Below are 27,428 nucleotides of genomic sequence, written 5' to 3' on the forward strand. Positions count from 1 at the left end.
TCCCTGGGCAAGGGTTTCCCAGCAACAAGAAATGGTGGAGTATACTGCCATGAACAGGAGCCAGGGGTGTGGAAGAGGTCAAGATGGAGAAGTACTTCAGAGTCCCCTACAAACCTCACATGTATGTACCCCACACAAAAATGAGTGTCTGAACATCAGCCTCACCGAAGTGATCAGTGGGAAGTTGGTATTAACCAGCATACAACTCCATACACAACCATGGCAATAGAGTCAGGAAATGTTCATCTTTCTCCCATTTCCACTCCCAAAACCCGGGATGGGGAAGAGGCATCTCAGAACCAGGCTGTGCCTTTCCCTTCTAGTTCAAGGTGCTGAAGAGAGACGCAGAATGGAAATGCAGAGCTCTCTCCCACTCAGGGCTCCGGCAGTATCGTGATGTGTTCAGGAAAGCAGAAGGCCAGTATGTTGGGGCAGAGTGAGGGGAAGAACGAACAGAGATGCCTTGGGTGGAGGGAGAATCATGTAAGGCCTCATAGGCCATTGGAAGGACTGTGTCTTTAATTCAGAATAAAATTGAGAGTCATTGGAAGGTTTTGAACATTGAGTTTACATGATATGAGATATTTTTATTTTAAAATATCACTTTAGCTACTGTATTGAGAATGGATTGGGGCCAAGGATAGAGCAGGAGAACAGTTAAAAAGCTATAAACATGATCCTAGTAGATGATGTGTCCTGGACCAAGGTAGTAGAAGTGGCGATGTGAGAAGCAGTAGGATTCTGGGTATATTTTGAATATAGAGTCAACAGAACTTTCTGCTTAATTTAGGACAAATCTAAATCAAACTCGAGGCTTTCATACCATTGAAATTTCATGTGGTAGGCAGAATAACTGTGCACAAAGACGTCTGTGTCCTTATCCCTAGAATTGGTGAATATGTCACCTCACCTGACAAAAGGGACTTCACAGATATGATTACAGTAAAGAACTTGAGATGAAGAGGTTATCTTGCATTATTTGGGTGGGCCCAATCTAACCTAGTTCTTAAGAGGGGAGACCCTTTCCTAGCTGTGGTCAGAGAAAGATAACACAGTGGGAGAACAGTCAGAAAGATATGTAAAAGGACTCAAACAACGATTACTGACTTGGAAGATAGAGGAATAAGGCCACAAGACAAGGAATGGTGGTTGCTTCTAGTAATTGGAGAAGTCAAGGAAATAGATTCTCCTCTAGAGCCTCCAGAAAAAAACACAACCATACCAGCGTCTTGATTTCAGCCCCTATGACCTGTGCTGGACTTCTAACCTACAGAATTGTCGGATATATTTGTGTTGTTTTAAGCCACAAAGTGTGTGGTAATGTGTTATAGCAGCAATAGAAAATGTATGGCATTCAGTATAGAAGCCACTGTTGTTCTGTTTATATATTAAGAATACTCAGCAGGAATCACTGCAAAAGAAGTGATGTCCAATTCCCTGTCTCACCCCGCAAGTATCTCACCACACTCAGTAGCATGGCAGATACCTCTCTTGTTCTGGGTACATCATCCATATGGTTCTCTTTCTGCCCCATACATTTTTAATAATAGCCATGACATCAGTTATCTTGGCCAGTGTATTAATGAAGGCAATCAGGCACAGTTATTATCACCTTCAACTGAAACACTTGGTTCATGACTGAAACAGTGTTGAGGGAAAGAACAGTGAATCTTGATTCTTCTTGATACTTTCATTGGCAACATATGCCTAGATGGAGAAGAACTGGCAGTGAAGCAATGAAGAGCTTTTCATTGCTGAGATCTAGTATTATCCCCAGTGCCTGAACTGCCTGGAGTATAAGTAGGGCTCAGTAAATTTGGAAGGAAGGGAGGACGGAAGGAAGCAAAGAAGGGAGGAAGGGAGGGAGGGAGGGAGGGAGGGAGGGAGGGAGGGAGGAGGGAGGGAAGAGAGGGAGGGAGGGAAGAATGGAGGGGAAAAGGAAGGGAGGAAGGAAGGAAGGAAGGAAGGAAGGAAGGAAGGAAGGAAGGAAAGAGGGAAGGAAGGAAAGGAAAGAGGGAAGGAAGGAAAGGAAAGGAGGGAGGGAAGGTACATTCAAAACTATGTATCCATAAAGGTCAAAGATGCTAAGAACTAAGGCAAGATAACAAACAATATGAATTTCATTCCAACACCATGGTTAGTGTGATTCCTCAGAGATGAACTTTCACAGCTTTAAAAATAAATAAGAACTGGAGTGATGACTGTTTTCCAGAACATATTTATTTGTATTTCTGAACAAGTTCTTCATCAAAGTTGAAATCTTTCAGACATATTAGCTTATCAATTCTCCCTTTCTTTCTTTGCCCACATTTGGTGTTCTATTCTTGAATGAAGGCTTCTAGAACAAAACTAGAAAGTGGCAGGAGGCTATTCACTCAGGTGGACACAGGTAGAGAAGAACAGGACACCTGCTAGGATTCTGAATATAATCTAGCATTAGAGATAGTCTCTCAATTGACATTGGAGAGGGTGAAAGTGCTTTTTTCATAAGAAAGAAAACCACTAGCAACATGCTTCATCCATTATTACTAATTTTGTTAACTCAATTTTTATTTCTTTTTGTTAATGCTATTAAAATTTTTGCTGTGCATATTCCTCAAAATTATAAATTATGGAAAATCAGGACTTTAATAACATATTGAGTTAACAGAGCTATCATTTAAACTTGACCAAATAAATGCTTCTTTAAAATATCTAGCTATATAAAAAACAGCTGCGTGTTCTATGCCATTGAATGAATTTTCTTTGAGGCCGGCACTATGTAGAAGAAATATCCGACACATACAAATTAAGTGAGCTCGATCTATTGAAATGTATCAGGAAATGATCCAGCTTTTTAGTTTGCTTTTAATAGTTTATGTCTAAACGAATGCATCTTTAAACTAGCCATGTAGCTTGTTTTTACAAGAGAAACATAATGGAAGATGGCCTTAAATTGAGTCTTGCTTTGCAATCCAAAATATAACTTAATGCAAGTGCCCCTGTGCTTATATAATAATGAAGCTGGATGAGAATAGGGCTGCCTCAGATTGCAATGTTCAAGGAATTCATTAGAGTTAATAATCAGTGCTCTTGCATAGAAGCTTTATCGGCTTTAACGTTGATAGGCCCTTTGTTGTGTGGGGCTTGCTTGCATTCAAGTAGCAAGGAAGGAGCTCACCACAAAGGCCATCAAGTAAGTTTCCATGGCAGCAGTTCTTCCTTTGTTATTCCCATTTGTAGCATAGACAGTATCCAAATACTCACTGTGTCACTGCTTAATGAAAAGAAATGGAATATTGGTGGTAATGCCAGTCTGTCTGGTCTTTGGGTGCGACACTAAGGGAGGGCACGCTGTCTACTCAGTTTTCTTTTCAAGCAGCTTTTCACCTAGTGAGACCAGCGTCCCTTTGATCTTATTACATTATGTCCTATGAATGACCTTCAGTGGTCTCATATTATTGCTCTAAGGACAAATGGAACTAAATGATGAATAGAATAATTTCATCAGTGCTGAATCTTACAAAAGACAGGTTTGTGATCATACACTAGAAAAAGTATAGCGTTGGAGTATAAAAGGGGAAAAGATCAACTTTTCAAGATATGAGGATAACACTGAGAAGTGAAAATAACTTTGCATTTTTGTTGTGTTCATGTGTGCGTTCATTCTTCCCAGGGACTCGACACCTGGATTTGTTCATTGTCTTTGTTGTCTAAAATAAACGCATTCTGGTAAGTGTCACTTCCCCTTGGTTGTGAGTCGATGACTTGAGCCATTCAGTGCCCAAGGGAGCTTTATTGCGCAGCCTGTCTTGCGCTAACAGAGATCACCAGAAAAGTCAACTGGTGCTCAGTCATTCAAGTAAAGAGAACAATTCATTTACTAAGGCTTAGCATCTGTTCTTCTATTCAATCCTGCCAAAACATTGTTTCTGCCACTTAGGAGAGAGTAAAAACTGTAACTCTTTATTTAATTTACTTTTCTCTTTCCCTCAGGCTAAGAGATGGGAAAACATTTATGAACTAGTAGGATTTTAGTTGTTTCAGTTTTAGCTACTTTAATTTATAAACTTTTCCCAGGGCATTGTATGACCTTCCTCTGTAGTGTGAGTCTTCATTGCGTACCTCCATGCACGGAGATATGTAAAATTTCTACCACATATTATAAGATATGATTGCTGGGGGTGGGGGAAATGGGAGAAAAGTGGGAGAGGGTATAAGGGGAATAAATGGTGATGGAAGGAGACTTGACTTGAGGTGGTGAATGTGCAATTGAACGTACAGATGATGTGTTACAGAATTGTACACCTGAAACCTGTATAATTTTGTTAGCCAGTGTCATCCCAATAAATTCAATAAAAAGGAAAAAATAAATTAACAGCAAGAAAATAATTAAAAAAAATAAAGTACTTTAAAGAGAAAACTTCAATGAGATGGAGAACATAAACTAATAAAGAATTAGATATGGATTTGGCCAGTGAGGCAGACATGGAAAGGACCCAGGATTGAGATGGAAGAAATTTAAACTGAATCAAGGGTTGAAGCTTTCAGGTTGGAAATTGTTGGGAAGCAACCACTCACCTTTCAGGTGAGATGGATGATAGGGGGAATATGGGCTTTCCCAATAGACAGACAAGAATGAGATCAGGGCCAGGATAAAAACTCAAGGTCAGCAGGACTAGAAACTAGGAGGAGGGACTTACCATTCAAGTGTAGGAGATACAGTGGAGAAATGTAAGTGAGAAAGAGTGAGCTCCAAAAGCCAGCCCAGTAGACTCCTGCTCTGCCTTTAGAAACCGAACAGTGAACCAGACCGCTCTTCTGGAAGAAGGAAGGCCTTCTATTGTTTATGCAGTATGCCAAGCACCACTGTTTTTCCATTTTAAAAATTAGAAAAACCAAATATCTTTGCCTCTGTTTAGTGGATATAAAATTTAAAATACTACCTGCATTTTGAATGTATTCACCAGTGTTGAGGTAGAAATACTCTTTGCTTTTTATTCTAAACCACCTTCTTTATGGATTTACCTTTATTCACTGATTTATTTGTACTATAAATATATGCAGTATTTACTATATATTGGCTGTACTAACTGATAGAGATTCAAAGATGAATGAGACCAATGGTGAAAAGCCAAGAACAACACTTGTGTTTCTGGCAAGAAGAGAGCAAATGTAACCTTTCTGAAATACACCCAGCACATTCTCAAGAATGAAGGCTTCTTTAAAGGGGAAGAGTCATTACCAGAGCATTATCGACTCAATGGAAGGGGAAATACTCAACTCTAGCTCCCTCTAGCTTTCCTTTCTCACAGATTAGGACACATGCCTACTGATAGACTAAGATTTAACCAACTGATTACAGAACACATCCCCAATGCAGATCTGCTACCACATCAACAGGACTCTAGTATGATAGAGGATTACAACTGAAAGAGCTAAAAGACACAGACTTTATCTAACAAGGAGTTCTTAGGGAAATTTGAAAACAAAAGGAAGAGAAAAACAAGGGCACTAAAGAAAATTAAAGCTTCTGGCATCTATGGCTATAGCAAACATTAAACACAACCCAAGTCCAATTCATAATAACAGAAAACTAAAATTCTATTTGCCTCAATTTCTAGTACCAGAGACATTAGGCCTGACTTTCAACAAAAGAGTTAAAAAGCATGATAACAGTAAAATATTAAATAAAAAGAAAAAGTCTGAAGAGACAAAGGAAACATCAAAACCAAACATGTCACAAATTTTGAAATTATTAGACAAGAAATTTAAAATAACTATGATTAACATGTTAAAACAAGGGTAGTATAAGCAGAGTAAGAAACTTCTAAGAAGGAATCCAAAAGGAAGGCCATAAATCAAAAAAACAATAACAGAAATAAAGAATGCCTTTTGACAGATTCACCCGTAGACGGGGCACAGTCAAGGACAGAATCAGTGAGCAGAACAATCATCAATAGAAACTTCTCATACTGAACTGCAAGAGAAAAAAGATAAAAGAATGAAAAAGATGGAACAGAACACCTGAGAACTGTGAAGCAAGATCAAAAGGTGTAACATGCACAAAATTGGAATATCAGCAGGGAGAGAGAGAGCAGAGCAGAAGAAATGTTTGAAGTAAGAATGGCTAAGAATTTTCCAAAACCTATGACGCCAAACCACAGATCCAGATTCAGGAAGCTCAGAGACTACTGATCAGGATAAGTACCAAAAATGTACAAATGTCATATCCAAGCTGCAGAAGACCGAAGATATATTTGAAAGAGGGAAGGTGAGGAGTGAAGGTGGGGAAACACTATTTACTTACAGCAGAATGAGGATAGGATCTATACTTTTCATCAGAAACCACTGCAAGCGGGAGGACAGTGAAGTAAAACATTTAAAGTGTTGAAAGAAAATAAACATTAACCTAGAGTTTTCTGTATCCGGCAAAATTATCTTTCAAAAATGAAGGAGAAATAAAGATTTTTGTGTTATACAAAGTAAAACTGAGGGAATTCATTGCCTGCAGACCGGCCCTAAAAGAATGTTAAAAGGGGTTCTTCAGGAAGAGGAAAATTATATAGGTCAGACACTTAAATCTACATAAAAAAGGAAGGACATGCAAAAAGGAATAAGTAAAAGTGAAATAAAAGGTATCTGAACTATCTGTAAATAGATAATTTGAAAGTGGGTTTAGATAAATAGATATTTGAAAGTGGGTTTAGATTTGTTGTAAATTTATACTGCAACTCTATAGAAACACTAGATAAGTTTGCATAAAAACGTTTAAATGAGCCTGGTTGCACAGTAGATAGAGCGTCGGACTAGGATTCAGAGGACCCAGGTTCGAGGCCCCAAGGTCAGCAGCTTGAGCACGGGCTCATCTGGTTTGAGCAAGGCTAACCAGCTTGAACCCAAGCTTGCTGGCTTGAGCAAGGGGTCACTCAGTCTTCTGTAGCCCCCCCAGGTCAAGGCACATATGATAAAGGAATCAATGAACAACTAAGGTGCCCTCAATGAAAAATTGATGCTTCTCATCTCTCCCTTCCTATCTATCTGTTCCTATCTGTCCCTCTCTCTGTCTCTATCTCTGTCTCTGTCACACAAAAAAAGTTTAATTGATATACAGAGAGAGAGAAGGGGAAATAGAAGCATGTAAAATCATTAAAACTAGAGAAAATAGAAAAAAAGAGAAAGAAAAAAATGCAATAAATGAAAAATACAAACAAGGTAGTTATTAATGCAACTATATCAATTATCACTTTAAACATAAATAGTCCGAATACAGCAATTAAAAAGCAAATTGTCACAGTAGATTTACAAAACAATACCCAAATAATTTTGCATACAGAAACCCCACTTTAAATATAGAGACATAGACAGGCTAAGAGTAAAGGGATAGAGAAAGATGTAACATGCTAGTACTAATCAAAATAAAGCCAGTAGAGCTGGATTTATTTCAAACAATGCACATTTCAGAACAAAGAAAGTTATAAAAAACTGGATGCTTTCTCTTAAAGTTAGTGGTAACGCAAGGATATTCCTTCTCACTGTTTCTATTTAATGTTGTACAGAAAATTCTAACTACTGCAATTGGATGAGAAAAGAAAGTAGAAGGTATCAGATTAAGAGGAAAGAGTGAAACTGTCTTTGTTCACAAATGACATGTAGACAACCCCAAAGAATTTACAAAAACACTCCTGGAATTAATTAGCAACTAGATACAATGTTAATGTGAAAAATTGATTGTATTCCTATATATTAACTACAAGAAATTGATATTTGTAACTCAAAGTAATACCATTCACTATAGTACCAAAATATGAAATACTTAGATATAAATCTAGCAAAATATATATAACATTAATATGCAAAACTGTAACACTGATGAAAGAAGTAGCATGTAAATAAGTGGATAGACAGTCTATGTGTCTGGATTGGAGATCCCAATATTGATAAGATGTCTGTTCTTACCAGCTTGATCTATGGATTCCACCCAAGCATAACCAAAATCTTTGCAAATTTTTTTATGGATACTGACAAACTGATTCTGAATTTTATGCTGAAAGGCAAAAACCCCAGAATAGCCAACTCAGTACTGAAGAAGAAAGAGACAATTGGAGAACTGACACTATCTGACTCAAGACTTACTATAAAGCTCCAGTCATCAAAACACTGGTCTTGGCAAAACAATAAACATGATGAAGTTCAGTGGAGCAGAGTAGAGAGCCCGGAAATAGATTGACATAAATATAGTCAACTGATATTTTACTAAGAAGGAAAGGCAATTCAATGAAGGAAAGGCCATTTCAACAAATGGCCCAGGAACAATTGGAAGTTCACAGGGAAACTGAATTTAGACACAAACCTTAACCTTTCACAGAAATTAACTCAAAATACATCATAAACCTAAATGTAAAACTTAATATTAGAAATTTCCAGAAGAAAATACAAGGAAGTTGGCTTAGCAGAAATTTTAGATATAAACACAAAAAGCATAAGGAAAAAAAAAATACTGAAAACTAATGTAGGCCCCCGAAATAGGATATAAAAGTATTTGGTGAATATTAAGTGAGGGTAAATGAGGAGAGAGGTTGTAAGAAGGCTGAACCTACATCTTTCATATTAGGAAGTCTTATGATAATTTCTAACAAGAGTGAATCAAGAAGCAGCAATATATGGCTGTTTTTAAGAAATATGGGTATAAAAGCTAGAAGACACAGCTAAAATTACTGGAGGTGGCTTCCTCTGGGGCGCAGGACACGGCACAGGAAAGAGACCCAGGGTTACAGTTGGGTTGGGCAGGGAGTTTCTGCTTCTTTTCATGAGCTTTCCAGAACTTTTTGATGATTTAATTCTGATAAAAATTAAAATGAAGTTGAAAAAAGTAAACACTAAAACTCAAAAAAATAATTGAGTCTGCCCTTCTCCTTTGCACTAGTCAGGGCATAACACTACAGTGTCACCTGATGTCTGTATTATCATTAGACTGGGAATCCTGTCACAAGGGCAGGGACCACATTTACTTCCTAAACTTCTACATTCACGGGTCTGGCACACTCGACGCACTGATACACATTTGTCCAATGAAAACATAAAAGGAACATTTAGCAGTTGTAGAAGCAGCACACAGAGGACAGCTGTGACAGATAATACCGGAACAGCTTCACTGTAATATGACACTGGGCACTGCCACTAAGCAGGAGCTTAAGAAATGTCTGGCCCTGGCCGGTTGGCTCAGTGGTAGAGCGTCGGCCTGGCGTGCAGAAGTCCCGGGTTCGATTCCCGGCCAGGGCACACAGGAGAAGCGCCCATCTGCTGCACCCCTCCCCCTCTCCTTCCTCTCTGTCTCTCTCTTCCCCTCCCGCAGCCAAGGCTCCATTGGAGCAAAGATGGCCCGGGCGCTGGGAATGGCTCCTTGGCCTCTGCCCCAGGCGCTATAGTGGCTCTGGTCGCAACAGAGCGACGCCCCGGAGGGGCAGAGCATCGCCCCCTGGTGGGCAGAGCGTCGCCCCCTGGTGGGCGTGCCGGGTGGATCCCGGTCGGGCACATGCGGGAGTCTGTCTGACTATCTCTCCCCGTTTTCAGCTTCGGAAAAATACAAAAAAATAAAAATTAAAAAAAAAAAAAGAAATGTCTAAAAAGTTTGCTATTTATTAGAAAAGGTTGGCGATTACAGAGAAAGATTGGAAGTCCAAGGATATTGCACAGTCAAGGAAGATGTCATCGTGACAGGGATAACCAACACATTGCTTGTGGTCCTAAGGAAGAAGCATCCACTCGAGGGAGACGCACAAAATGTGCTAAAGAAACACGACGGAGAAACTTGCGACCAGAGGAGCAGGGGGCAGTGGGCAGTGGCAGCTCTTCCCGGGCTAACCTCTCAACCTGTCTCCAAGGTCTTCTTTTCTCTGACTTTCCTCCCGCATGGCCAATAATTCTTGCTTTAGTTGTTGCAAAAAAGAAAAAGAAAGGGGGGAGGAAGAAGGGAAGAAGGGAAGGAAAGAAGGAAGGAAGGGAGGGAGGCAGGGAGGGAGGGAGGGAGGAAAAAAATCACTACAGATCATTTCTGCAAAACTAAAAATGACAACTTTCTGCTGTGGGATTTAAGATGTTCCTCCATCTTAACATGGGCTCCTCACACCAAAGCAGCCCTGATGATGGTTTGGGCCATGAGTCCTCACTGCCTACACCCCCCACACACACACTTCTCTCCAGACCTACACCCCCCACACACACACACACTTCTCTCCAGAACAAACACAATGTTCCCTACAATGTCCAATGTGTCAACGTGATGTTTGGCACCTATATGTTTTGAGAAGGTCCAAATGATTAAAGTTAAGCAAAGCCGGTATGAATTTTATTAAGGGAAATCCGAACTGAACCCTCTTCAAAGAAACATCACCATAAGACCAGGTAGGCCGTAGAAAGTGGGGCTCGGAGGAAGTAGAGCATTTGAAACTAGTTTAGACGTGTGCCAGGGCATGTGCTGAGGAAAACGTATTGAAGTGAAGCATTGGCCTCCTGTGTGGATAAATTACTCTGATATTTATGATTGAGAGTCAGGACGAAAACACATTCCCTCATTACCTCACTGCAGGAATCCAGTCTGGGAGGCATGCACAATTTGCCTCTTTCTCCAGGGATGGGTGGAGGGACTTGGAACCTTGAAAACATCTTTGTGTGTGAGAAGTACGGGGAAACGTTATATATTTATGCGGAAGGAGCAGCGGCGGGAGGGTGTTTTGTTTTTGTTTGCTTGGTCTTCCCCGTTTGACCTAGGTTGATGGTGCTAAGAACATCGCTAAGGTGGCAGTTTATACCCTTTTACCAGAGAGGAAACTGAGGCTTGAGAAGTTAAATAATGTCCACGGTAAACTACTACTATGTGGATGAGCTGGAGGTTGATCCAAAATATAGATAACACAGCTACATAATCTGGGGGGCCTAGTGCCAAATAAAAATGCAGAACCCCTTCAAAAATTATTAAGAATTTCAAGACAGTGAGAGCACAGCAGTAAACCAAGTGAGGGTCCTTCTGATCACAGGGCCACAAGTGACTGCCTGGGGGCACACCCGTAACACCAGCCTTATGTGTAGATATAGCCCAGGCTCTATAAATTTGGGCTAGCTCCAATGAGAACATTGGAAAGACTTTGATCCACCTTAAAGTATGGTTGTGCCTTAAAAGATTGCCTGGAGGAATCCTCCATTAAACCCACAGTAAGGGAAGGATCATATTATTCTGTGTAACTTCTAAAATGATCTCTGCAGTTCAGCTACAGGGCATTCCCCAGTGCCTCAGATGGGACCCCTCCGTTTGGTATTGGCCTGATGATGCATTAATTCTCTAGAACTATCACACTCATCACTGAAGAGAACTTTCTGAGCACTGTTTCCAGAGCCCTGTTTCCATCTCGGCAGACATCCTTTGTCATATTCCCTGGAATGTAGTCTTTTCGGTGGGAAGCTTGGCAGCCCCTCTGTACTGTCTCATCCTCAAGGGCACACCTTTGCGTGCCCACTGTTGCTTGTGCCACCTGGCACACAGTGGGGGCTCAAGAAACGTATGGTGAATAAATGAGTATATGAATTCCAGGAAACTCCAACGTTTGAGGTTTTCAAAAATGTAACATACCATCAATACTCAGGAGCTGGTCTAAGGGACCTAAGGAAAGGCCCTAAAATGAGATCCTTAGATCTAAAGAGAGGGCCAATCTAAAGTCAGCATTGGAGCCAGAAGTCAGAAGTGACCTTGCAAAGTCCTTGAGCAGCCTCAGGTTGGAGGCACCGTGGGAGACACACAGACACCCACTGGGTGAGGAGCTGACGCACACGCCCTGTCTCCCTGCACCCTGCGGGGCGGGCTCATTGCCTGCCAAGCAGTGGAGTAAATTCCAGGAGAGTAAACGCACACCAGGTGTAACTGCCTTCTCGGAAGTGTTGACTACTTACCCCTGCAGTAGCTCTCCTCTCTTCGAGGGAAGTTTTAAAAGCTGATTCCTGAGTTTTGTAAGAGACTCAGACTTACATTCAAACTTCACCCAAACTGGCCTATCTTGCATCTTGCAATATGTCTATATTTCACACACTTCTAGAGTGAGTGTGAGTTACTTTTAGACTCAGAGGACAAAAAGAAAAAGAAAATTTACACAAAGATGTTATAGTTGGATAATTTGGGTTCTGAGCACATCCGTCGGATTCTAGTCTCCACAGTGCTAGAGGAGCCTGGCACAGAAGCTGAGAGCGCACTGCTGAGCTACACAGCCCCAAATCTCCACTCACTACGCCTCCCGGGGCCTCATCTGTAAATGTCTATAAAATGGCATTGCCATGACACCTGCACCAAAGAGTTGCTCGTGTAAAACCTTCAGCATAGTGCCTGTCGCTGAGAAGTCAGTATCATTAGCTATTAACAGTAGCTATTTCTGCATTCAATCTGTGTTCTGTGTGTCTTAGGACTTAACAGCCTGGTTGCCAAATAGCCTAGCTCCTTACCAAAATATGATTAATTTAAGGAATTTTTAAATCCTCTTTAAAATGCGCCAATCTTAAGAGCTGAAAGGTCATCAGAAGTAAGATAGATATGTGTGTCTATCCAGGATAAACAAGGGTGGCAGAGGCAGAAGAGAGAGGGATGCTATGCCCCTCACGGACTCCAGTGACCCCCACATAATAACTCGTGAATTCTGTGATAGGATGACATTTGGCCATATGGCGTAAGGAGCTACTGAGCTTGTCAAGGTCGGTTTCTCTTTACTTACTATTTTTCATTTGTACCCATTCAGCATCTAAAGGTGGTTTGAATGATACATATACCACTTGAAATCAGGGCAGATATCCTGCTTCTGCTCTGTAGGTGGAAAGTCTGTTTTCTAATTATTCTCACTTCTCAAAGATGCTGTGCTAATAAATGTGGTCTGCTCTACCCTTGATCCACTTGTTCATTAGATTCAAGACGCTACACTTTTCTGTCTGCCTTTTATGTCCTAGCCCACCTTGTTTTGGTTTTCTTTGTGCCTCATCCTCCTTGAACTCCTTTAAATCTTGATCTTTTTTTACGGCTGCCCCATGGACTCACTTTATTCATACCTTATCCTCTGCCTGGGTGATCTCAATCTGTTCTGGTGGCTTCAAACACCGTCTTTGGGCCAGCGCAGCCAATATCTGCATTGCCATGTGAGTCCTTTCTCTACAGCTTGAACCCATGTAACTGGTGTCAGGATATCTCCACTTGGCTATCTTACAGATTCCTCAATCTCAGCATGTCCAGACTGAACTCGTCATCCCCTTCGACCAGCTCCCTTACGGCATTCCCTAGCTCAGGAAATGGCAGCGTGTTCCGCCTACTTAATCAAGCCAGGAATCTATGATTAATCCTTAACTCATCTCAGTTCCCTAACTGCCTGAGTCCCATCAATCACCAACTTCTTTTAATTCTTATTTCCTAAATCAGTGCTTTGCAAATTTATTTTACTGGGAGTAAAAATATAAATAAATAAAAACATCTTTCATATCGTGACCCAGCCAGCATGCACGTACATGCGTGTACACACACACTTGCACACACACAAGAGAAAACAACACAAAAATTATCATTGTATGCAAAGCCTTCTGGTAGTTTTATCATGTTTTCTTCTATTCTTTTTTTTTTTTTTTTTTTTTTTTGTATTTTTCTGAAGCTGGAAACCGGGAGAGACAGACAGACTCCCGCATGCGCCCAACCGGGATCCACCCGGCACACCCACCAGGGGCGAAGCTCTGCCCACCAGGGGGCGATGCTCTGCCCCTCCGGGGCGTCGCTCTGCCACGACCAGAGCCACTGTAGCGCCTGGGGCAGAGGCCAAGGAGCCATCCCCAGCGCCCGGGCCATCTTTGCTCCAATGGAGCCTTGGCTGCGGGAGGGGAAGAGAGAGACAGAGAGGAAGGAGGGGGTGGGGGTGGAGAAGCAAATGGGCGCTTCCCCTATGTGCCCTGGCCAGGAATTGAACCCCGGTCCCCCGCACGCCAGGCCGACGCTCTACCGCTGAGCCAACCGGCAAAGGCCTTTTCTTCTATTCTTAATGCTAGTAACCAGTGGGTTACTGGCAAATGTTTAACAACCAGCTTTTCTGGAGGTGAGGGGGAGGAAGCCCAACGGGTAGTGTTTACCAGTCCTTGGTGTAAGTACTCCCTGCACGGTTGAATTTAAGCTACCAGCCAACCAGCTTGCAAACATCTTAGAGAGCCAACACCTGCTCTTCTGACCACCTGATCTGCTTCACATTCATTTAATACTCAGCAAAGACTTCCCAATATCCACACCAGGATTGAGTCTACATTTCTTACCACAGTTTTAAAAGCCGCGCACAGTGTAGCAACTGCTGCCCTTCATGTCCTCGTCCTCTATCCCTTGATCTCAACAAAATGTTTTCTCCTTGAATATCTGGAAGCTCTCCTTTGTTTTCAGGTCTTTGGACACGTTATTCCATTTGGCCAGCAAGACTTGCCTCCCATCTTTGTTCAATTAACTCTTACTCCTCCTAGCACAGCATTCTTAAATGCTACTTTATTCCTTCTCCTACTATGTGACAGGCATTGTGGCAAGTGCTGAGGACACACTGAGTAATAAAAAAAAAAGACACGATCCCTCCCTTCAAAAAATTATATACTCTAAAAGGAAAGAAGTATTATACAAATAAATATGTCATTCAAATTTAAGTACTAATAAAAAGAAAAGCTTTAAAAACAAGAGAGATTCATGATTTTGAAAGAGCTTATAAAATCTGCTTCAATCTAATAAGTCAGAGAAAGCTTTCCTTAGTGATGAGTGGTTGGTTATAATAGTTGAGCTAAGATATAAAGGAGAAATATAATTTAATGTGTCAAAGTATTGAGTAACCAACAGCATAGACAGAAAAAAGGGAGCATGGGAAAATCCATATGGCAGGAAGGAACATGGCGACATCAAGGAACTAAATGAAAGCCAGCGTAACAAAAGCAGGTCATACTATTAGGGATGAAAAAGGTAGAAGCCACACTATGAAGGGCACTCTAGACTTTTTAAAAATGTGTGTCTTTAACAAAAAAGCAATGGGAATTAACTGACATGTTTGAGGCAAGGATATAATATGTTCGGATTTCTGGTTTGAAAAGATTCTTCTGGCCATTGTGAGGATGAATTGGAAGGAGACAAAAGCAGATATGGAGAGAAATGAGAAACTCCAGCAGTACTCCAGACATATATAAATGATCATAACACAAATTAGGATGCTGGTGATGGAGATGGAAAAAAATAACTTATTGGAGAGATGATTGAGTGAGATAACCTTGACAAGACAAAGTAATGGATTGAAAATGTGTGATGAAAGAGAGGAAAGTAACAAAGATGACTCCCAGGTTTGAGTTGTAATGCTGAATGGAGGTAGGACTATTCACAGAGATAAAAGACACCAGAGGAGGACCAGGTTTGAGGGAAACAAGCGTGACATTGGCTGCAGATATATCAAGTCTGGGGTGTCTATGATGTGCAAATTGTGCAAAATGAGCTGTGATGAGAACTGTTTGATAAGCTGTCCTGGAACAGAGCGGGGATCTGGACCGGGACATAAGTTAGTGTGATACGTATGTATAGGTCGTAGACTTGAAGCAGCAGGTGTGAATAAACACATCAACTGAGAGTGCATAACACTGGGGAACAATTTTTTTTTTCTTCATTTTCTGTTGCATGAGGTTTTAGAACTTTTTCTATATATTCCTGCATCGCTGATTCCAAATCTGAAATCCGTTTTTGGTGCATGCTCTAGTTTTTATGCAATTTTAATTTCTTTTTGTTACAGTTAATGGCATGCGTTGGTTTTTAAATTGGAGTTAAAGGGCAACAACTCTTGGATTGAACACAAGGCAATTAATGTTTTACAAACATCACTTTTACATAATTATAGTTGTTTTTAAATGTAAAAAATTATTATCTGATAAAAACACCCTCTTATTTTGTTTTAAGATTGAACCATGGCTTCTTCGAGTAGGCGTAAATGTAAGAATAGTCCTGACACCTTCTGTTATATAAGGTCCATAAACAAAATACAAATTTTTCTTACCGTCAATAAACTTTATTAAATAATATATTTCCACACCAATCCTATCTTCCTAATATGGTCTGAAATGGTTTGCTGAGCTGAGTTAAGCCTTTCTGCTATCTCTGATGTTGTCAGAAAAGGATCTTGCTCCAACATGGTCTTAACAACATTGTCATCAATCAAAGATGGTCGCCCAGAACGTGGCTTATCAGAAAGGTCGAAAGCACCTGTTTCGAATTTTTCAAACCATCTTCTGCATGTTTCTATCAGAAACTGTACCTTCACCAAACACTTTCAATAAATTTCTATATGCTTCTTCTGTAGCATTTCTTCCTTGTTGAAATTCGTATACAATACAGTGGTGTAAATGAACTTTATCAGTAGCCATGGGTACACTATCACTTCACACATAAGACTAATGTGAATCAACTTTGTTTTAGTTAATTTGCTAAGTCAGTATGTATACATTAAATGATAAAAATAGAGAGGCACACATGCGCCAAATAAACATGTGCTTACGTGTCAAAACTTGTTGTGATAGAAACGGACGGTACTTTCCGGTAGACCTTATATATGTGGCTGTTACACACTTCAACATCAAAGGCGCAATATTTCATCACTTGAGATACATGCATATATTGCCTATTTTCAAGTTCCCCTTGGCAATCAAGACAAGAATTGGGCTCCTCATATTGTGTGTCATAATTGTGAGGAAATGCTTCATGCCTGGACAAAAGAAAATGCAAAGGAATGCCTTTTGCTATTCCCATGGTTTGGCATGAACCTAAGGACCACAGCAGTGACTGTTATTTCTGTCTGATCCATACAAAGGGCATCGGCAAAAAAAACAGCATATGATCGCATATCCTAACATTCCTTCAGCAATACGACCTATCCCACACTCTGAGACACTCCCGGTTCCAGTTTTCAATGGTTTTATTTCTTCTAAGGACAAAGAAAGTGAACATGGTGATCAAGTGTATTTTGATAAGATGCATGAGGAAATGGTTGTAGAATCTGAAGGGTCTTCTTCTGATGCCAAGCAGTCATTAACCCCTCAGCAGTTTAGCCAACACGAATTGAATGGCTTAGTAAGAATGACATAAAAATTGTCCTCGACTTTCTGAAGTATGAGGAGCATAACTGGATCATTTATGTGGATCTTAAAATGGTAAATTTCCTGCTAGGACAACAGAGAGGTTTCACGAAGTATCCTTGCTTTCTGTGTTTGTGGGACAGCCAAGCTCGGGAGAAACACTGGACACAGAAGGAGTGGCCGAAACATGAAGCTCTGGAAGTAGGGATGCAAAATATTGTGAATGAACCTGTAGTTAATCCAGACAGGATCATTTCCTCCCACTTCACATCAAACTTGGCTTAATGAAGCAGTTTGTTCAGGCTTTGAATAGAAAAAGTGAATGCTTTCAACATATTGTTTCTGCTTTTCTTGCCTTGTCTTTCGAGAAGATAAAAGCAGGTGTATTTGATGGATATCAAATTCGAACCCTCATACATGATGAAGAATTTGCCAGGAAAATGAATAAGGAGGAGAAAGCAGCGTGACAGTCTTTTGTGACAGTTACAAAGAACTTCCTTGGCAAAAAAAAAGCAGAAAACTATGAACCTTTGGTTCAAAGGATGCTGTTGGCTTTCCGCAACATTGGATGTAACATGAGCATTAAGATTGACTTCCTGAACAGTCACCTTGATAAGTTTCCCAAAAATCCTGGAACTGTTAGTGATGAACAGACTACTGCTGGAGTATCAGACAAGATTGTCCTCAACAAGTACACAAACGCAAGAGCTACAAATGCAAATGTTTGCCTGAATAGAATTTAAATAAGTTTTGCGCAAATTTTATGATTAAAATAAGTGTTTTAATATGTTCTATTTTGAAATTGTAGACAAATTCTGATGCAATCATATTTTAATGTATTAGTGTATTTACTGCATTATATAAATTATTATATTTTTACAAAGATGATGCCCAAGAAGACATTCTACTTCATTATGTTAAACTAAATGTTGAAAATTTTACAATAAGATGAAAACCTAAAATCTTGAATTGCAAAAAAACTGTAGCTTACAGAGAAAAACTAATGTCAGATTTGAGATCAGCACACTCAAATTAGGTAAAAACAAGTGTTTTTTGCGGATGCAACAAAAATTTTTTTCCCCAGTGTAATATAAGAAGGTTTTAAAACCTAACCTTAAGGAAATTCAACATTTCATGGTAGAATGATGAAGGGTGAACTTACAAAAAGATCCAAGAAGAACAGCCCAAAGAGGAAAACCAGAAGAACCTGATGTCAAGGAGCCCGTATGTTTGAGTGGAGTATCAAGAACAGAAGACTGATGTAGGCAGAGGATGAGTGTAAGGTATAATATGGAGTCAATGAGGATAGGCTCACTGAATAAAAGTTTGCCTTTGAAGAAAAGTATAGAGCAGTATTTGTGAAGTTGCTGGAAACATTTTTTTTGTGAAAAAAAATTGATTTGAAAGGAAGTTGAATACACAAAAGAAAGAAACACTCATGGTAAGTGCAAGGTTCCAAAAAAGAAAACAGGAAATGATTCCTGAGCACCCAAGACATCTTACACTTAACTTTTTCTTAATTCTGATCATCCTGCTTACCGTACTTCCCTTTTAATATCTGTATTCCTCATTAAACTACACTGCATGAAGACAAGAACCACCTTTCCTCAGTTACTTCTGTATCCCTAGTGTGCATCACAGTACTCAAATAAGAGGCATTAGTAAATGTCATTTTAATTGCACATTACAGTGATTGATGATGGAGGTACATTTAATGAAATACAGTCCCAGAAGAGTTATCTCACTATAACATGCATATATATGTGTGTACACATGTGTGCATACACATATAAACAACAGATCATGGTTATCCATTTTAGACTAAAATTAAAATTGGTTATCATTACATTATGCAGATGCTATTTGGCATTAAGATGAGACAGCCGTAGGTTGAGATAGAAATTGAAAGGCAACCAAGAACCAAGAAATCTCGGCAAGTAGATGAGCAAGTCTGTGAGTCATTTTTGTGCAGAAAATTGAGCCCTGATTATATCAAGGAAAGAAACGGTGAAAGGACAACCTGTTGGGACAGGTGAAGCATCATTCACAGCAATCCGGGTGAAACACCACATCACAGGACATCGGTATCTGAGATGGTTTGATGACCTACTAAGTCAAGAAAACTTTCTAAAAGAAAAGCTTCACTAAAGAACATGTACTCTCTACAGAAAAACAAAAAACGGTTTGCCAACTAGGAACTGGGGTGGGGGGAACAGATTTCTTTTAATTATTTTTTAAAGTTACTGGAAAAGAGTCTTTTATATAAGGAAGGCTCAATAAACAGATGTTGATTTTGCTCTTTTTTATTCATTTATTAATTTAACAAGTAATTATTGAGTGCATCCTATGTGCCAGGGCTGTAGAGCTATCACTGATCATAGAGAAGAATTCCTGTGCTCACTGGACACACAATAATCAGATAAGAGAACATACAGTACATTAAGTGGCTGGTGAGAAAAATAAAGAGATAGAGAATAGCGAGCCTCAGGATAAGGGTGGTGATTTTTACAGTGGCCTGGGAAGACCTAATTGAAAAGCACGAAATACAACATAGGGTCCTGGATCAGATAAAGGACATTAACAAGAAAACAGAATTCTAAATAAAATCTGCAGTTCAGCTGGTAGTATTATACCGATGTTAACCGCTTCATTTAGTAACTAGACCACAGTTATACAAGTTGTTAACGTGCAGGGAAGCTGAGTGAAGGGTATACTGGAACTCTCTGTACCATGTTTGCAACTCTTATGTGAGTCTAAAATTATTTCAGAATAAAAAGTCAAACAAACACAACACAACAAAATTTCTGGTAGCTCCTGACTGTTAGAAGCAAAACTGTGACTGGCATTGTGGAAGAATAGTTGGAAGGGGGGGGGGGGGAGGTCCATATTTGTAATATCGGCAGCTTTGAAATCAGACATGAAAGTAACTCCTGTCTTTGTCTCCGTTGTCATTCCACTGCAGGGTGTGTTGGATACATCATGTAACTGGGATGTGGGTGTACCCTTTCCTGGAACACATTGGCCCAGGAGCCAGGATCATCTTCTTTGGGTCTACAACCATCTTAATGAACTTTTTGTACCTGCTAGGAGAAGCTCTGAACAGCTACATCTGGGATACACAGAGAAGTAAGTATTGTTAGGGGTGCAGAAAGCGAGAGGATTGCCATCTTGAAAAGTGTGTGGAGAGACAGAAGGGAAATTCCGCTACAGCACAGGTCACTTAAGAGTCACCTTTTTATAACAGCAATGTTCATTTAAGAGCTCCTGGCAGTTTCCTGAAAGGTTTATTACTCCCTTTGTCTTATTAGCTAGTAAAACATCCAAATCTAAGCAGAAAGAAGCATGTCTATAAAATTTTATAGGGAGAAATGTGGTGTTAACAGAAAAAAAAAACTCAGGGAGTTCACTCTGATTAATAAGATACTGCCTTAGCTAAAGGACCCGAAATTAAATAGGTAAATTATTAAATGTAACCAGCCTCAATAGAAATCACCCAGATCTCCACTTTTTACATCATCCTTTCCACGGGTGCAATAGCCTCAGAGATGTCTCGCCACCATCCTGCTAAGCAGTACAGAAGGCCCAGGCCACTGTCATTCCCAGGGACTGTTCAAGGGTTGAAGGTGGCAGAGAAGTACAAGCAGTAAAGGGCAACATCTTAGCGCTGCAAGAACTCTCTTAACCTACGATTTGATTTCCCTTTTGTTTCTGTTTGTGGCAGAGCCTCCATCTGGTCAAGGCACGTAATCTTATCCAAGTTGTGCAAAACCCATCCAAAGTATGTGTGAGGTAACATAAAAGTGGGAAGGTGGAAAAAGCTACAGCACAGATGTGTAGTGATTTGAGTCCTGCATGAAAATACATCCACAGGCGAGAGGATGTGGGGAATTTAGAGAGCTCTGGGCTTGCCCTCCGAAACAGTCACAGCATTCTAGACATCACCAGAAATTGATCTGTGTTCCACAGACATTGAGTACCCTGCTTGGTGCCAAACCCAATGCCAGGAACGTGACCTAATTAGACAAATAAAACAGTCACTGCGTGGTTATTGAATCAGACTCTTCTGAGCGTGTATCTTCTAAGATGGTATGTGTCAGTGTTAGCAAATGTGAAATGGCCTGGAGGAGGTTGAGGGCTTCTTTGCCCAGCAGCTGGCTTGATTTTAATAAGTGGTCAATTAGAATAAGTGTCAAAATTCTGTATTCAATTCAGGCCCTTGCTTAAGGGACCAGAAATTAATCTTTTAATAATTTTCCTTTCTGTTCAATGGGAATAGTAATCTTTCTTTATTAATTAACTTATAAAAGTATTTAGCTAACTTTCAAAATGTGTTAAAAATTTTGTAAAATGTAAACTTTTTTAGATTTTTGGGAGAAAGGCCATATGTCAATTTAAGCAAACATGTCCAATATATGTTACTCAGGAAGTATTTACAACTGCCTGTTTCTTCTCAGTTGGCTTGATTCCAATGGTCTCTTGGCCATTGTTCTACTTCTTCTAAGAGAAGATGGCCTGAAACCAGGAGAGAAAGAAATCCAATCTAGATTGAGTCTCAGCAGTCAAAAATGAATAGTGAAACTAAGTTTTTTTAAACCATCTGTTCATTTTAATTTGTGCCAATCTCTTAAGCACCATAAATTAAAGTTGACCAACATTTTGTACATAGTAGGTATAGAGATTAATTTTATCTACATGTGACCACCTAGTTAATTCCATGGGACAGATGTCTTGTGCCAAGTGGGCATCTTTTTCACATCTAAGACAGATCACAAATTGATGGCCTCTTCCAAATCTTACCTGCCAAAAAGTTTCATTAGACCAACACAATGGAACTTTTGTTTGGAACCAACATTTCAAAATTTTAAGATCTGGCAACACTGAGCCCACTGTTCTCTTGTGGTAACAGTGATTTGGAATTGAGGATCAGTTGCCCCCCTTTAAATAGCCCTCTAATTTACCGTAGTCCTCACCTGGCCACTTTGCTCAGTCACATTAGCTGCCTGGTTCTATAAGTAGTTGAATTTGAAACTGTTGATTAAAAGCAGTATATGGTGTGTGTGTTTGTGTGTATGCACACACACGTGTGTGTTAGAATGAATTTAATACAACCAAGTACAGTATTACAATCCTGAGTACATTTACCACACCCCAAACTAAAGTCCCCCAAGAAGTAGGCATACCACATTTGAGCCCCCTTCTTCTTATGCACAATGGTTTTTAATGACTCAACTTCTTCCACTTGGTTATGTTACATTGGCTGCAACTACAAGATGAAATCACATTATTACAGAATCTTAAAACTAAAAAGGAGAATAGAAACAATCTAATGCAAACCTTTCCTTTTATTAAGAGTCAACAGAGGCCCAGAAATCTTAAGTAACCCACCAAACCCGTCGGTCGCAGAGCCAACATTTTATAACGGATGTTCAGTCCAATGATAATTCTAGAAACTACCAGACTGTCACCACTGGAAAACCAGGCACATGAGAGTTCAGAAAGTTCACTCAGAACTATGGACCAAGCTTATAAAATAACAAAATAGACCAACCTGATACCAACTCTGAAAAAAGGCCTAGAAATAGGCTAAATTAATAGGTAATCATTTGCTCTTTTTAAAAGAAAGTAACTCTAGATGGTTCTATGGATATTGTATTCATTTGCTAGGGCTGCTACCATGAAATATCACAAAGTACATGACTTTAACAACAGAAATGACATGTCTCACAGTTTTGCATCCCAGAAGTCCAAAATCAAAGTATGGGTCCTTTCTGAGAACTGGGAGGGGGGTTCTGTTCCGGGGCTCTCTCCTTGGCTTATAGATAGCCATCCTCATGATCACATGGTGTCCTCACTTGTAAGTGAAGCTGTCTCCCAATTTCTATTTTCTATGAAGACTTCAGTTGTTATTTAAGTAGGCCCACCCTGAGGATTTCATTTTAACTTGGTAAAGGCGTTATCTCCAAATACAGTCACATTCTAAAGTTCTGGGAGTTAGATTCAGAGAGACACAATTGAGCCTATAACACTCTGCCTCCTGCCCCCCAAAATGCATGCCCTACATTCATGAAAAACCCATTCCAACAGCCCCCAAAGTCTTTCTAGCCTCAACTCTCAAGCCCAAAATCACACCTTAAATATCATCTAAAATTCTAAATGACATACAGGTAAAACTGGGGGTATGATTCATCCAGAAGCAAAATTGCTCTCCGGTGATGAACCTGTCAAACCAAATAGGAAGTTTTCTGCTTCCAAAATGCAATGGCTTGACAGGCATAAAATATACATTCTGTTTCCAAAAGAAAGAAACCACAGGGTTTAAGAACCAAGTCTAAAAGCTAGGAGGGCAAATTCTGTTCGATTTTAAAGCTTGAGAAGAATCCTCTTTGGCTGCATGTTCTGTCCTCAGGACTCACCAGGAGGGGCCGTGACCCTGCACCCTGGGCCCTGGGCGGCAGCCCTACCCTCTGCCACCGAGGAGGATCTAGCCCCTGAAACAAACCCTCTGGAGTCGTCCCTCCTTCGTTTCATCCTTTCCCTTTCAGCCTGCTGGCAACCTTTCTGCAGGGACAGAATTCTCAGAACCCTTTCGGCTCTCCATGTAATTCATGGGGGTCCAAGTCATCAGGTCTCCCACAGGTCTTTCCTGGATTTGCTGAGAATCCACAGGTCACAGGCCTAATCTCTTCAGTAAGCATCCTTCTTTCACATTCTGAGGTACTAGGAATTAGGACTTCAACATATGAATCTGATGGGGGACACTATTCAACCTACAACAGCTGAAATATTTCTATACTTTAGCTAAGAATTTATTCCAATTCCAATGTGTCGTATTGGAACTTATTAAAGTTAAACTTCATACAACCAGCAAAGAAAGCGTCCAGTGGGGAAAGGCTCAGGTCAGAGCGGAGAAAGCAGACAGAGGAGGTTAGAGCCAGGCCTATGCGACAGAATCTTCCACCTCGCTCCTCTCTCAGCTGCCCGTGCAGCTCACGTGCCACACAGGCCCACGTCAGCCCGCAACGTGCCAGTGCCGCCCTCTGCCCTCGCCTGGCCCAGGGGGACCCCCGGGGACTGAGGCTCTCGGAGACAATCGGCTCCTCCTCCACGTTCCCAAAGGCACCTCCGGCCTCAGCTTTGTGACAGGTCTCTTTGAGCCGTTTGTGTGGCAGTTATATCTCTGGTTCTTCCCAGTATTATTTATAGCTAATTTCTTTCCTTCTACCTCCACGCTGCCAAACGAAAGTAGGTGGGGAGCCATTTTCCCCGTCTGGGTCAGTGACCACCCCTCGTTCTCCACCCCTGCTTTTGAAGATTCCACTCTTGCTGCCAAGTCGGCCCATCTGCAGGAAAACACTTAGGAGGAAACACACTTGAAAAAGAAAAACAAGCAAGGGAGGAACATGGGGTAAAGTGGAGACCCAGCTTACACTCCTGATGGCTTCTCCCCAGGGATGAACAGGAGATGCAGTTGGGACCCAGGTCATGTGTGCTGTTTGGATAGAATCTGCGTTGTGTTTTCCTGCCTTCTCCTTGGTTACCCAACAACACCGCCTGCTTCCTCCTCTCAACCCTATTCCTCCTTCAAATGACCTGACTCCTTGATTTGAAGTTTTCCTTAATATGATTCTGAGAATTACTTTGGAAAAAATACAGTGTAACAGATCTCTGCCAGTTCCTTAGTCATGAAAACCAAACCTAAAAGAATGTCTAAGGACACCTGTTCAGAACATGTTATCCACATTCCACCGCCACCACCCTGACCTCACAGAACTCATCCTAGGAGCTGGTGGGAGGTGGGGAGCATCTCTTCTAATGTAAATCCTACCATGGTGACACTCTGCAGTTATGTAGTGGAGTTCTATATTTTATTCTGCTTTCCCACAAACCCTACGGCTTCTTCTCTGTTTAATGTTTCTTAATTGATTCAGTAAAGATGAACTGAGCTCCCACTAGGAAACAGACACTGTATGATGTGCTAAAGATATAATCCAGAATTAAACAGTTAAGGGCCCCGCCCTCAGAGAGCTTGCAATTTATAAAAGAAAACCAACATAACCTTCAAAGCAACATTTGACTGTTCTTTCGTTCCAGCAAAAAATCACTGAGAATTTAGTATCAGGAAAAAAGAATCTTTAGCTAGAAAAAAAAATGAAGTGGGAAGCATTTGCCAGATTTAACTTTAATTCATGAGAATGACTTGAACATTTTCATCTCTAGGAAAATGAGACATCATTAACTATTCATTACAGACAACAGACAGATAGATATCTAACTGGTCCGATCCATGGGAGTCTCTCAGGGAGAAACACCTAGTTCTACAAGGCTTGGGTTGTAGAAAACTTGGGTTTAAGTACAGACAGGTATGGAAATAAACAGTTCTGTGGTTAATCTGTTCTTTATATGCTTAAAATATAAGTCTTGACTTTTGAAAATGCAGAGTCCTTGTCTTGGGAAGGGACAGGACTAAGATCAAAATAAATAAAGTTTGTTTGAAATTTGTCAGCCGCACACTTCCTATCACTAGTATCTGGTTACAGAGCAGTCTGGTTGGGGTTTTGGTGTAAACTCAATGAGTCAAGAACTTGAGTCCTTCACTGGCAGAAGCCGCAGGAACTGGGTGTGTCCCCGAGATGTTACCTCCTGACTTGTGGGTAAGGGTGGGGAAAGAGGTCATTGAGAAAGTTTTTGGATAAAGCTCTAAATGACTTTTCTTCTCAGTGGGATAAAAAGGGGTGCGTGCAGGAGGGTGAACGGGAAGTGTAGAAAGAAAAGGTTTTTTTAGGCAGCTTGGCAAAGCTGCTCATGGTTTAATCTGATGTTCACTCAAAGGCCGTTGCCTGTATTTTAGGTATGGAAGAAGAGAAAGAGAAGCCTAAACTGGAATGAGATCTAAGGCGACATGGAAGAGCTGGAGCGAGTTGACGTTGAAGACTCATTACCCCCTGGGCTTGGCAGTACGAAAAAGGAAGCCTCAGAGAACGCAATAGAATGTGCCTCCCCTTCCAGGCCCCAGAGCAAGGGCACCTTTTATAGAGAAATATGCTATATAAGAATAGAATACAGTTGTTCCCAAAATAATGCCCACTCATCATTTGTTAAAGAACTCTTTCCAAGTTCATGATTGATAATAACATCGTTTTTTTCCCCTCTTCTGGTTTTAAAACTAAAATTGGTCATGGGATTTTAATTCATGCAATTATAACACCATTAAGAATAAAATTCTATTGTGTTCCTTGTTGAGAAATCTGTGAAAATCAGAGGAGCCAATGTGAACAAGGCATTGGCCTATTTGTCCTACAGGTGGCTGGAGAAACAAACCCAGGCCACAGTGCAGTCTGGGTGGATGTCACGGATGGTTCCTACTGTAATAATGTCACAGCTGCCTCAAGCAGGCAATGCTAGTAAAAAGTACATCAAATTAGTCAAATCCCTGAATTTTTTGTATCTCATGGTTTAATCTTATGAAACTTTTCCTAAATGTAAACTATAACTTTAATAAAAACCAAGCAACCCTTAGTCTGACATCTTCATGATGCAACTCAAATCCTAAGAACATTGATGTTTTCTTTCTTACTTTGTGTCTATTACCTGTAAAAAATAGGTTTACTCTGGTTTTTATAATTTTCCAATTATAAAAATATGTATCTTTTTTATAAATCCAAAAAGAATAGTTTTTAGGGGGGAAAAAAAGCTAAGTTACAAAGTATTTGACCATGATTATTTTTAAATATTACTATAGTAATGCCGAACGTGTAGTAGAAAACACTTAAAAATACATCTTAGAGAAATATAATGAAAGAACTAATAAAAATAAAAGCAGAAATTCTGTTAAGGTAGCAGGAAGATAACAGTGGAATTGATAAATTGATTATTACAGAATCTCATCTATACAAATAGCATTAAAATATGCAAACTACTGGTATATTAACTGAAAAGAAAGACAGAAGAGAGAAGACAAATATAAGCACAGATGTGAAGCAAATTTTTAACTATAAAAATATATTTTATAGCACTATAGTAACAAATTCTTGGGACTCAGTGAAATATGCAGTATTTAAGGAAAACGAATTTAGTAGAAATTAGAGAGGAGAGAGAGAGAAAGAGAGAGAGAGAGAGAGAGAAAGGGGAGGAGCAGGAAGCATCAACTCCCATATGTGCCTTGACCAGGCAAGCCCAGGGTATCCAACAAGCGACCTCAGCATTCCAGGTCGACGATTTATCCCACCCCGCCACCACGGGTCAGGCTATGAAGGATGTTTTTTAAGGTTCAATTAACTATCTCCAAAAGAGGAGTTGGTTTCAGAGTG

The 27,428-nt window shown here is 40.3% G+C and overlaps 1 protein-coding gene across 2 annotated transcripts in view; it reads left to right on the forward strand.

Annotated features, from left to right (window-relative positions):
• AIG1 (androgen induced 1) overlaps window positions 1-26,637 on the forward strand; it is a 198,757-nt gene extending 172,120 nt beyond the window's left edge. For both annotated transcript variants that reach the window (XM_066248277.1, XM_066248275.1), the window contains 2 exons: window positions 20,084-20,247; window positions 25,970-26,637. In XM_066248277.1, the coding sequence (XP_066104374.1) occupies window positions 20,084-20,247; window positions 25,970-25,997 (192 nt within the window). In that variant the 3' untranslated portion in view covers window positions 25,998-26,637. The remainder of the gene's footprint in view (window positions 1-20,083; window positions 20,248-25,969) is intronic.
• Window positions 26,638-27,428: the final 791 nt, after the last annotated feature.

Source organism: Saccopteryx bilineata, chromosome 12 (genome assembly GCF_036850765.1).
Source record: "Saccopteryx bilineata isolate mSacBil1 chromosome 12, mSacBil1_pri_phased_curated, whole genome shotgun sequence".
Classification (NCBI taxonomy): Eukaryota; Metazoa; Chordata; class Mammalia; order Chiroptera; family Emballonuridae; genus Saccopteryx; species Saccopteryx bilineata.